Source organism: Paroedura picta, chromosome 16 (genome assembly GCF_049243985.1).
Source record: "Paroedura picta isolate Pp20150507F chromosome 16, Ppicta_v3.0, whole genome shotgun sequence".
Classification (NCBI taxonomy): Eukaryota; Metazoa; Chordata; class Lepidosauria; order Squamata; family Gekkonidae; genus Paroedura; species Paroedura picta.
In genome coordinates, this window is record NC_135384.1 from 14,242,624 (window position 1) to 14,254,416 (window position 11,793).

General features: G+C 43.1%; 1 protein-coding gene across 1 annotated transcript; it reads right to left on the minus strand.

Annotated features, from left to right (window-relative positions):
• Window positions 1–5,418: 5,418 nt before the first annotated feature.
• On the minus strand, window positions 5,419–9,944 carry LOC143825405 (vomeronasal type-2 receptor 26-like). Its single transcript, XM_077313435.1, has 4 exons — window positions 9,813–9,944; window positions 8,948–9,175; window positions 8,258–8,384; window positions 5,419–6,493 (listed from the first exon to the last, which is right to left on the minus strand). The coding sequence occupies exons 1-4, from the start codon at window positions 9,942–9,944 to the stop codon at window positions 5,583–5,585; spliced, it is 1,398 nt and encodes a 465-aa protein (XP_077169550.1). The 3' UTR covers window positions 5,419–5,582.
• Between the last annotated feature and the right edge of the window lie 1,849 nt (window positions 9,945–11,793).

The following is an 11,793-nucleotide window of genomic DNA, read 5'->3' on the forward strand; positions in this document are numbered from 1 at the left end:
AAACCAAGCCGATGGGGGATGAATGGATCCCATACACATGAGCTGGCAGCCTTCTTTCCTCCAAAATATGCTAGATAACAGACCAAAGCTGGAACTGTATCTGTGAAGGACAATTGACTATTAGGAAGGCATTTTAAACTGGAATAAGACACAACACACCCATGTTGGGTATAAACAAAGCCACAGCTTTATAACCTCCTGATGGGAGGGTTGGTGGAGCATGGGATAGAGAGCCTGCAGCAGACTGCACCAAAACCTGCAGAGTACAAAGGCATGCCGGGGACCTGCACCATTCCCAGCCGGGAGTGCAGATCCTCTTGCCTAATGAAGTCCGCCTTAAGGGAAGCGACCTGTGTGGGGGAGCCAATGGGAATCCAACTCATTTGGCTGCCCCCAATCTGCCTGGCAACAATCCCCTGGCCTCCCAGCCGGGTAAGCTGCTCTCATTTTCATGCCACCTCTTATGGAGGTCTTGCACCCCAGGAAGTCTAATCGCACACCAAACTCCCTACCAACAGGCTCCATTCCATACAAACCTGCAGCTGTGATTAAATACTAACGATAAAACATCTACCTCAAACACTAGAACAAGGCTGTTTCCACATCAACATAGGGTGGGTGGGAGGGAAGCTGCTTTGTGGCATTCTGGGCAAAGCGGCCACAAGTGGCACCTTTATAGCTGCTGTGGGTCCCACCTACCCACTTAGACACTGTGCATGTGGGTATGCACACCTCACACCATGAAGGGCTGCTGGGGCAGTCATGTCTGCCTCCAGCCAGCCCTCTGCAGCATCAACCAGTGGTCATGGTGAGTCTTGGCCCAGACTCACCATGTATTGCTGGAAAAGGTAGCCTGGGAAATATTGACTCCTGGGAGAGGAATGGGAAGGCAACTGTAAGTCGCTTTGAGCCTCCTTCGGGTAGGGAAAAGCAGCATATAAGAAACAACTCTTATTATTATTATTATTATTATTATTATTATTATTATTATTATTATTATTATTATTATTATTATTATTATTATTATTATTATTATTACTAACAAAGCTGTCACTGGGCATAACTGGAGATACCCAGCAGTCCATAATACCACTTGATGGCCCTTGTTATGCTGGTCCATCTTGGCCCAGACTAGAGTTGGTTTCTCTGGAATAAGCACTAGGCTCCTTTCTTGTAGAACTGTCTGTGAAATGTCCCAGTGTGACAACTGATTTGCCGACCCTCAGGATGTCCTAGTGCCCTGACAGAAGTCATGATGAGGAATTGATGTTTAAAGTGACAGGAGTGAGAGGCTGGTTACAGAGGAATCCACCTTTATATACCAAACTTCAACCACAGGAACTCAGTTAAAGAAGATTAATAGTTAATAAGAATATTTTTTATTTAAATTTAAATTAGTAATTTAAGTAACTGCATACATACACTGACATTAGGAGAAGGAAGGGAAGGTGATGTTAAACTATGTCCTGCTGGGTGACTGTGGACCATTCCCATCCTCCTCAAAACTATCATTGCAGGTGGTGATGTCACTTCTGTGGGTGTAGAAGTGTGTCAACTGGTCAGCTGGCATCACGTCCTGGGCTCCTTGGAGCATGAAAGATTAGTTCAGAGGTTCCCTAATGGTGTTAGATTGTTTTAACAATTAAATGGGATGGCCCTATGTACATGGTGGAAGTGTGGGGGAAAAGAGAAAACCGGAAATACACTTTATCACATAGGCCAACTTTATTATTAGTCTGCTGTAAATGGAGAGGAGATGGATATCTTTCCTAAGATACAGTAGAGTTCATGTCTCAGTTGTAACAGGTGTGCAGGAGTCATATCTCAAAGTTTGCCAACTTTCAGCTGGCATCTGAGGTGCTTTTTTAAAATTTTGAAGCTGAAACTCAAGAGCATTTTCTGCTCTGATTGATTTGCAAGTGCTCATTCCAACCAACAAGCCATCAGGGTGTTCATGCAAAGTCCCCAGAGATGAGCCTTCAGGGAAGAGCAGATGATAAATGTCAAATGAAATAAAATTAAAGTCAAAAAGAAATAGCTGCTTCTCTTCTGCTTTTCCCATCAAGGTTGACAAGTTTAAAACATTCTGAAAACACTCAGTATTCTCGTCTCAAGGTCTAAAAAAACAGCAGGTGATAATGTGAAACTTTGAATTAAGAAATAAATCTCATTTGTTTTCATGGCCCAGTGCTGCAATACATGGTTTTTGTGTCTGCCAGCTGTCAACAGCTGTGAAATTTTCATGTTGATATTATTAACGTAGAATCTGTGGTGGGCAGCAGATGCGTCCAAGAAACGCTACCTGTTTGTAACATCATCCAGCCTGCTAATCCACTGTTACCTTGGCTCCCCAAATTAATGTGGACACCTGGGGCCTTGTTGTAATTACCCTTGCCAGAACTGTGTCAATTAGAGATAATTGCAGTCTTGATTTGTGCTGGGAGATGTCCCTTCTGAGAGTTGACACTGAACTGCAAGAACAAAGTTTAGAAGGGGGAAAAAATAACATGTTACAGCTGATGTAACATCTTAAGTCCTCAGACTTTTTCTTTACTTTTTCTTTTGCTGGTGTATTTGTGTCCTGCTAAGCCACTGCCTTGATTGACAGTGGACCATTGGTGTTCCATCACACTGTTCAAATCCTATGCCCTATAAATATGAAATCTGTGACAAAAAAAATCAGTTAAGGACAATGTAACTTCCATTCTGTTAATTCATTTCCCTGCCAAACCATTAGGACAGCCTTTTTCAACTTGTTTACCATTGAGAACCCCCCCCCTCCCGAAACATTCTTCAGGAAACCCCAGAAGTGACATGATCATACCAAAATATGATTGGGAAGCATAGCTGGGGCCCTTCCCCTTCCAACTCCTCCAGGCATATCACTGGACAACTGGGGAGAGGGTGGACTTGACCATATATGGTCATATCACCTGATAAATCCTTCCAGGCCTGTCAAGAAAGCTCAGGGTTTCACAAAACCCTGGTTGAGAAAGCCTGCCTTAGGGAGATGGATGACCCCCGAATATTCATTGCATCTCCCAAATGACTGCAATTTTTAAAAAGGGCAACGAACATCTTAAAACCTTCTCATTTGGCAAAATGAATTTGTTTGATTGATAAGTTAAATGTGCAACCATTTTTGCATATGGGGGTGGGGAGAAATATATTTTCCCCAAAGCACACTTCTTCAGATCACACAAGACGATTGTGCACCAGTGGCGCCGCATCATGTATCACTGGTGCATTGCAGCAGAGCAGCATGCTTGGCCATTTTTGCGTCCCTACAGGTGATCCATTTCAGTGGTTCACTGGGTCACTGCTGCAATGTGTCCACACAGGGGATGCAGCTGCAGCAGAAAGCTTCCGCCACATGAGGGCAGGGGGTGGTTTGTTTGTTTGCTTGCATGAGAACGCAATCACTCCTATCAGCAAAAAATGAAAAAATGCCCCAGTCTGCCCCATGGCACTGCAAAGCACCTTGAAACAGTTAGGGGAGATGGACCATGTTCCTTTCTATATCAAGCAAAAGGGGCAACAATCTACCTCAGCTGTAATAAATATTCCTCTAATTTAAAGGTTTTATTCCCCATACCTCCTCGACATGCAACCAGCTGGGTATCATTGGGCCAAGCTCTCTCAGTGCTCACACAGTCTCACCTACCTCACAAGATGTCTGTCACAGGGAGAAGGGTGGGCAATTGTAATCCACTTAGAGAGACCTTTGGATAGTAAAAAGTCGAGTAATAAAAACCAGCACATCATTATAATCAGTGTGGTGTGGTTCCTAGATTATATGATTAGGATCTAGGAGAACCATTGAGTCTGCTCAGAGCTGACTTTGGGCCCTCCTGGCTCGACCCATCAAGCCATTTGTTCCTGGACAGCAAGGCTGTCCCGAAGTGAAGCTGGTGGAGAGAGTGGGCTTCCTCCATGTGGCACCTTATATAGGCACCCCTGAGCCCAGCAGTAAGGAGACCTTTGTTCACAGCGGGGATCTGGATGGGCTCCAGGGTGCTGCTGGGGTTTGGGTTCTTGTGGTCTTCTGACTGTAAGTGGAGTAGTAATAAAGCTGTGGCCTTGTTTAAGCAAACGGAAATGTGTGCATGTCTTCCTTGAGCCCAAAATGGCCTCCTGCAAGTCATTAACAGTAGCTAACCTAGCAACTGCTGTGTAATGTTTTGATTTCTGATATAGAGACTGTGAATATTAGTAATGCTGCAGATCAGCACCAACCCTAATTAACTCTCTTTAGTCTCAAGCATATACTAGGAGTGTGCAAAGAATCTGATATCTTTCAGGTTTGGGTATATTGAATCCCCAAAATATTAGTATTCCCTGCTATTTCTGAATATCAATACCTGTATGTTATTCAATTTTGAAAATAAAAGGGAAAGCCATATTATTCAACTCTATAAATGCAAGGCATTTAAAGGGAAAGGGATCTTTTTAGTTGTCAGAGTTAGAATTCTCTCAAATCTGGGAAGTTTTGTGGCTTACAGCATACCCCTAAGCCATTTTAGCAATCCATTTTGCTTCTTTTCATCTTGGAGGGGAAGTAAATTTGATTGCTGAAATGGCTGCAGATCATTTATACCTAGCAACTTGATAGGTCTGGCAATCAGCTATTAGGCTTAAATGGCCAGCAGCCATTTAAATACTTTGTTTCATTTCCCTCCATCTGAAAGCATAGGGGAAGTGAAACACAGGAGTTAAAGGGGTAGCAATCATTTAACCTAACAATGGATAGGTGGACCCATGAAGCTGCTAGTCTTAAACCCAAACTCCAGCAGGCCCCATACCCTACTTGGAAGAGGTCAGCAGAATTGATATCTAATTGGTATCACTGAATATGTCTGAAGAAAAGAAAAGAAAAGAAAAGAAAAGAAAAGAAAAGAAAAGAAAAGAAAAGAAAAGAAAAGAAAAGAAAAGAAAAGAAAAGAAAAGAAAAGAAAAGAAAAGAAAGGGGGATTTCTTTGGGTCAGCTGTAATGTTAGACAAAAAACTCCAGAAAATCTATGTTTGGCTTAGAAAATACCTACAAATACTGGTATTGGTATACCAAATAAAAACACATTGTTTATATGGTGAGTGATGTAAGCTCAGGCTAGCACTGAAAAAACTTTATGGATAATGAGAGTGACATAAAAAATAATCAAATAATACCATGAAGAAAATGATGGGATGTTCAGGGTTTTTTTCAAAGCAGATTACCAATGTAACAAAGGACACTCTAAGGAATGATTAAACATACCAAGAATAAATACAGATTTATTTGTTTAGTTTTGATGAAGTACAGTCCATCATTCCAATCACACGTGCACCATTCCTTTGGCATAAATCTGGTTCATGTGTTAACTATCAACAATAGCAAGCATTGTGGCCTTGTAGAACTCTTGTGACTAGCATGTCTATTGGGTTGGATGTACACATAAAACTTTTCATTGCAGATGTACCCCTCCATGGCAAGATGGTAATTTCTAACATGGAGTCTTAGACTGAATAAGTCTATGGCATAATTATACCCTTCCAGATCAACATATCAAGGTAATACAATAAATGCCTAAGAGTATAAGATAAATCTACAACAAATCATTTCTTCTCTTTACTAACTGATCCCTACTGTTCATCTCGGGCTTCAGAATAATGATATAGCATTTGGGGAAAAAAATGCACCCCAGTAAGCCAGCACCAGAGGCTAAAATGGAGAAGATCTCCACAGCCACCATGGATTTCCCTTTGGTGCTCAAGTAAGTTGGCACAAATGACAACCAAACACTGCAAAAGAGAAACATGCTGAAGGTGATAAATTTGGCTTCATTGAAACTGTCAGGCAATTTTCTGGCAAAAAAAGCCACAGTGAAACTGACGATGGCCAGGAAGCCCATGTAGCCCAGGACACAGTAAAACATGGCAGTGGATCCCTCGTTACATTTCAGGATGATTTTCCCTTTCAAGGAATGCATATCTGTGTCTGGGAATGGAGGTGAAGTGCTTAACCAAATACTACAAATACAAGCCTGAATAAAAGTACAGGAAAATATAACTGCATTTGCTGTTCTTTTCCCTACCCATTTCTTCATTCTGGATCCTGGTTTGGTAGCCATAAAGGCCAGAACCACAGTGATGGTTTTGGCTAACATGCTAGAAATGGCTACAGAGAAGACAATGCCAAAAGAAGTTTGTCGGAGAAGACAGATAATCTCCCCAGGTTGTCCAATGAAGAGCAAAGAGCAAAGGAAGCAAAGCTGGAGGGAGATGAGGAGAATGTAGGTGAGGGCCCGGTTGTTGGCTTTGACTATTGGAGTGTCCTGGAATTGCACAAATATTTTAAGAATGAAAACAGTAAGTAGAAAGAAAGTAATGGCCAGAAGAGCTAAGACAACCCCTAAAGGTTCTTTGTGGGACAGGTAGCTTAGAATCTTGGGGATACACTTGTTTTGATCCTTGTTGGGATGCAGTTCTTCTGGACAGTTAACACAGGAACCCATATCTAAAAAAAGGAAAATTTGGTAAATACTTGAATATAGTGTCTTTTGGATGCAAACTACTTCCATCCTTTTCAGGAACTCTATGGAATTTTCATGGCCACCTCATGAGAAGGAAGGACTCCCTGGAGAAGAGCCTAATGCTGGGAGCGATCGAGGGCAAAAGAAGAAGGGGATGACAGAGAATGAGGTGGCTGGATGGAGTCACTGAAGCAGTAGGTGCAAACCTAAATGGACTCCGGGGAATGGTAGAGGACAGGAAGGCCTGGAGGATCATTGTCCATGGGGTCGTGATGGGTCGGAATCGACTTTGCACCTAACAGCAACAACAATGGAATTTTCCAGGTGAGTTTTATTCTTGAAATGACTTCATCACTTCATTTCATATCTGGCTGGTTGCTAGTTACCTTCAAAGGTTAGAGGATGCACAGGATGAGGACTGAAAGAACTAGATTCACTGCATTAGTCCTTGCAGGTTTTGTCCTTATTCTTTGGAGATGCCTATTTGAGGCTAAGGCTCTGAGTGCTCAGTCTGGGACCATTTCCACATTGTGAGATTTACCTTGTTTTAGACTTGCTTTGGATTTCCTTTGGATGCTGTGAGTGGACTCTAGTCTTTCTGCATTTGGGCTTTCTTCTCCTTATTTCCGAGGCCAAAATTTGTGACAGGTTTTGAACACTGAGTCTGACGGAGGCAGCCTCCCATCATATTTTGCTCCCTTCCCATTTTCAAAAAATGTGGGGATTTTATGCAAAACAGTGCATACTTGCACCTTTGTTTTCATTGCACCTTTTAATCCCACCATTCTGCACCTTTGCTTGCATTCCCTCTAAAGTGCCTTGAATGTAATTTTTTTAATAAAACCTGGATTATAACATTAAAACAGTATTATACTGCTATGTAAGCCTCCAGGACTGCTTTTTAAAAAACTTAGGAACATAGTTGTAACATGATCACCTCTTTCAAAAGAAAAAGTCAGACTGTTTGGAATAGAGGGAAGGGGGAATGGAGGGATGGAGGGGGAGGGAGAATGGCATTGAGGGAAGGGGCATTCCCAAATGATTCAAATTGGTGGGCACAGGGAAAACCCCAATTTTGCACATTTCTGCATTGGTCAGTCCGAAGTTAGACCTCGTTATACCCTGCTTGAAAAGATGAAAACTGTTTTTCTGGGGATTCCTTTACTGTGGAGCAAGTGAGGGGGGAATTCAGCACTGCAACAGAAGCAGCAAATGTTAGTGTGGAAATGGACAAAAAAGCAACCCTTTAAAAATGCAAATCCGAACAATATTGCTAGTGCGGAAACAGTCTGGGTGCAGTGAGTGAGACTGCTGCCTTATCCATGCATGCGGATGCCTGCCCAGCCTGATCATCTGACTGTTCCTGATTCAGATTGGCCATGACCTTGAATGATTGCCACCTGCCTTGACCCTTGGACTGCCATATTTCCACACTGCCTTGCCAGATCCTTCCTGGCCTTCAGACCATGTTCCAACCTGCCTTCTATCTGCTGTGACTTTGTCTCAAAGATATTGCTTTGTACACATTCCTTCCCTTTGCTGTTGGCCTCTAGTGAGGACTGATAACAACAGAGTTGGGAACTCAGTCAGCTCCAAGGCTGACATGCCAAGACCAGCCCAGGGTCTCCCAGCCAACCTAGGAGATGGCCTGCTTTTCCAGCCCAGCTGGGGACAGACCATCAAAGCTATGTTGCATATGATGAAAGAAAGAATACAATACATTTTTATGTGTGTGTTCCATTACCTACCTTGCTGGTCAGATACCATTCCTTCTGGACATGGAGCACAACCATAGCAGCAAAATTTCTTTCCTTCTTTCTTTTGCTTGTTGTAGCCAGCCTTACAGTGGTCATTACACAAAGAAAGGGGCAACACCTGTCCATAAACAGAAAAGTTCATTGCACCCCATTGACTGTTGGAGGTTTCATGCCAGGCTGCAGGTTGCCCCACATCTTCCTGCACCCACACGGGGCAGCATTTGTCCCGGTGTGCCTCATCTGCCCCCTGATTTGTATTCCTGCATGGGAGCTGGGGCATTGAAGTTCCCAGTGCATAAACGGTCACTGTGAAGCCCGATGATACACAGAGATGACGTGAGTTGTCTTTTATGACTGACCTGCATCAATAGTAAGCTTAAGAAAATAATTTCAGCCTCACTGGATCATACTAGAGGTCCATCTAAAGAAACATAAACCTTACCTTCATGCATTAAGAGCATTTCCCCCTCTGTTCATGAATTTTAAATCTAAGAGGTTACTTCTGGTACCTATCTCTATTTATCAATAGTGGACTACAATAAGAGAGACCTGTGTTCAACCCCTACCTGCAATGCAATTTACTCAATTTATTTCGTTCAGGGATTCTCTATCAGACCTTTTTGTAATGTCTCAGATTGGACTGTCTCTTATTCTATAGAATCGTATGGTCTAACCTGTTACCTGGTTAAAGCTTCGGTGCCACACAATACGATCATCATTAAGGGTTAATTCTAGGCCTTGAGGCGCCTGAGGGTCCAACCTTCCCACTTTTACTCTCACAAAAGAGCCATTTGAAAAAGTAACCCAGTTCGTGACATCAAAACTTGTAACTAATGCTCCATTTTCATCAAAATGTACAATTTCTCCGGCTGTGTTGTTGAATGAGATGCTCCGCAGGAAGTGATGGAGCTGGGTTATAAGAGAAATGAATAAATAAATGGCAACAATTGGAATAGTTGCAGTAAACATTGCAGTCCCTTGATATATTTTGATGAGGATCATTCTTGTTCCTAGAATCATAGAATCATAGAGTTGGAAGGCCATCTAGTCCAACCCCCCTGCTCAACGCAGGATTAGCACTAAGCATCCAAGAAAAGTGTGTATCCAACCTTTGCTTGAAGACTTCCAGTGAGGGGGAGCTCACCACCTCCTTAGGCAGCCTATTCCTAAACATTACACCAGCATTTTTCCGATTAAGCTGTGACATTTCCCTCCTCTTGAATTGTAATTGTTCAGAATGATAGCAAAACCCCAATATTATAGCACAATGATACTCTTCATCCAAACATATTTAGAAGGCAGATAGATGAGTGTAATGTAGTGGAAGTATTGCAGGCTTGCTGCATGCATATTGTAGATGAATGTTTCACCTGTTATATAATTTTAATTAGTGCTGCTATGTATTTGGTGTTAATATTTTCACATACCACTGGTATCACAGATTTTTTTCCCCAACAGTGTAACTCTATTTATGGTTTCATTGTATGGATGATGGTTTCCCTACGTTTTAGGAAGGGAGAGAGAGAGAGCCTAGAGATGTCATTACCTGCCATGGCTGCATATTATGAATTTCATGCCTCTCTCCTTCTTTGTCTTTGGATCCAGACAGATACATGGCATGCAAAGCATGGGCCACAGCATAGGCAGCATTATAGACATTATAGCTGTGATCAATCATGTTCATTTCAAAGAAAATCCCAGGGATACTCTCCAGTTTCTCCTCCCCCGTGCAGTGCCCTGCATGTTCCTCTTGTTGGTATAATGTACCAAGTGACAGCTAACAGCGTGAAGGTGATCAAACTGATCTAACTGACAGGTACTGATCATGTGAGAAGTGTCAGGTGCACAGGAATGACACAGCACAAATGCTTCTATTGGCTGGATAGAAAGCTGATGCAACATTAGAGAAGGTTGCATGTACATAGGTTGTGTATATAAGGAATGATGGGAAAGCTGTTCTTCCCTCTCTCTCTGAAATGCCATTGTGCGCGCAGCACTCTGCTGGATAACTTGTAAATATTCTGTACATAAAATAACTGCTAAGGAACCTACAACCTGTGTTGTTTGTGTTCTTGTGTCACATCGAGGTGACACACCACTACAACGGCTTCCGCTTTCACAGCAACGCTAACAGGGTTATGGGCCCAGTGGTTCCAGTGGTTCCAGTGGTTCCAGAGGTTCCAGAGGTTGCAGTGGTGAGTTTGTGGCAGTGGTGTTATCCTGAGTGCTTGGATGTCTGCTGAGGAGGAGCAGTTGTCTGCCGGTATGGAAGGTACGGAGGCAGGCGGGAAGAGAGGCGTGTTGGTGAGTTCTCCAGCTGTGATGATGAGCACAGCTGCTATCCCCGTGGAGAAGCTCAACTCGGAAAACTACAATGTGTGGGCGCTGCGGATGAAGCATTATCTAACCAGAGAAGGGCTCTGGAGGTATGTGGATAATCCCCCTCCCAAACCGAGTTCACAGGAAGAGGTGGCTGATAAGAGGGCTCTTGCTACAATTGTGTTAGCTGTGGATAATCAACAATTGCTGCATATCTACAATGCTGAATCTGCAAGCGAGGCATGGACTGCTCTGAGCAAAGTTTATCTCCAGGACTCGGCCGGTACGCTGATATCTCTATCAAGGAAGTTGTATAGAACTCAGATGCTGCCAGGTCAGTCTGTGAGGTCACATATTGATGCTCTGGGTGAGTGCTTTCGTAATTTGGAGCTTAGAGGAAAAGCTACCTCGAAATTGGATCGCATTTTCATTCTGCTTTCATCTCTGTTACCTGAGTTTGAACCAGTCGTTTCCAGCCTGGAGGGCTATGAAGCACGTGATTTGGAATGGAGCCAAGTCACTGGGCGACTACAAGATTTTGAGTCCAGGCAAGTTGCCAAGGGAGTCTTATCTGTGTCTGGGCATATGGCCAAAGGAAAGGAGTATTCCAGCTCCCAGGTGGCTTCTGTCTATTGTAAACCGAAGGTCAAACAAGCAAGCAACTTTCAAAAGCAGGAGAAGGTGTCTGGGAGAGTGAGAAGGTGCTGGATTTGTCAGTCAACGGGACACATTGCTCGTTTCTGTTCAAAAACTAATTCCCAATCGGTGAAGGATGTTACAAATAGTGCCCAGAGGATAATGGGTACTGCTACCATCAAGCTCGTGAACACAGCATTACCCTCAGGAGGGGACTGGGTAATCGACAGCGGAGCTACAGGAATCTTCTGCAATGACCAGAGGCTGCTCACAGACATTCATACATCTCAGCTAAAGGAAGTGCGGCTGGCTGATGGACAAACAAGAGAAGTTGTCTGTATGGGTTCACTATATCTCCCACAACTTAATTGTACTTTTAAGAATGTAATGTGTGTTCCCTCACTTCGTTCCAATCTCCTAAGTGTGTCTGTCTTAACAAGTGAAATGTTTAATGTCATATTCACTAATAAGGGGTGTTCAATTTGGAAAGAAGGAAAGGAGTTGGTGCAGGGGAGTTTGTCTGGTGGTGTGTATCTGTTAAAGGAGACTTCAGAAAGTGCACAGGTTGTTGA

What these genes read in the sequence shown, in the direction of transcription:
- LOC143825405 (XM_077313435.1), bottom strand. Translation starts at nt 9,944, where the DNA reads ATGATTGATCACAGCTATAATGTCTATAATGCTGCCTATGCTGTGGCC. An exon ending in GGCACCGAAGCTTTAACCAG is followed by an intron (nt 8,385 to 8,947) that starts GTAACAGGTTAG and finishes GTTTATGGACAG; the next exon opens with GTGTTGCCCCTTTCTTTGTG. An exon ending in AATGGTATCTGACCAGCAAG is followed by an intron (nt 6,494 to 8,257) that starts GTAGGTAATGGA and finishes TCCTTTTTTTAG; the next exon opens with ATATGGGTTCCTGTGTTAAC.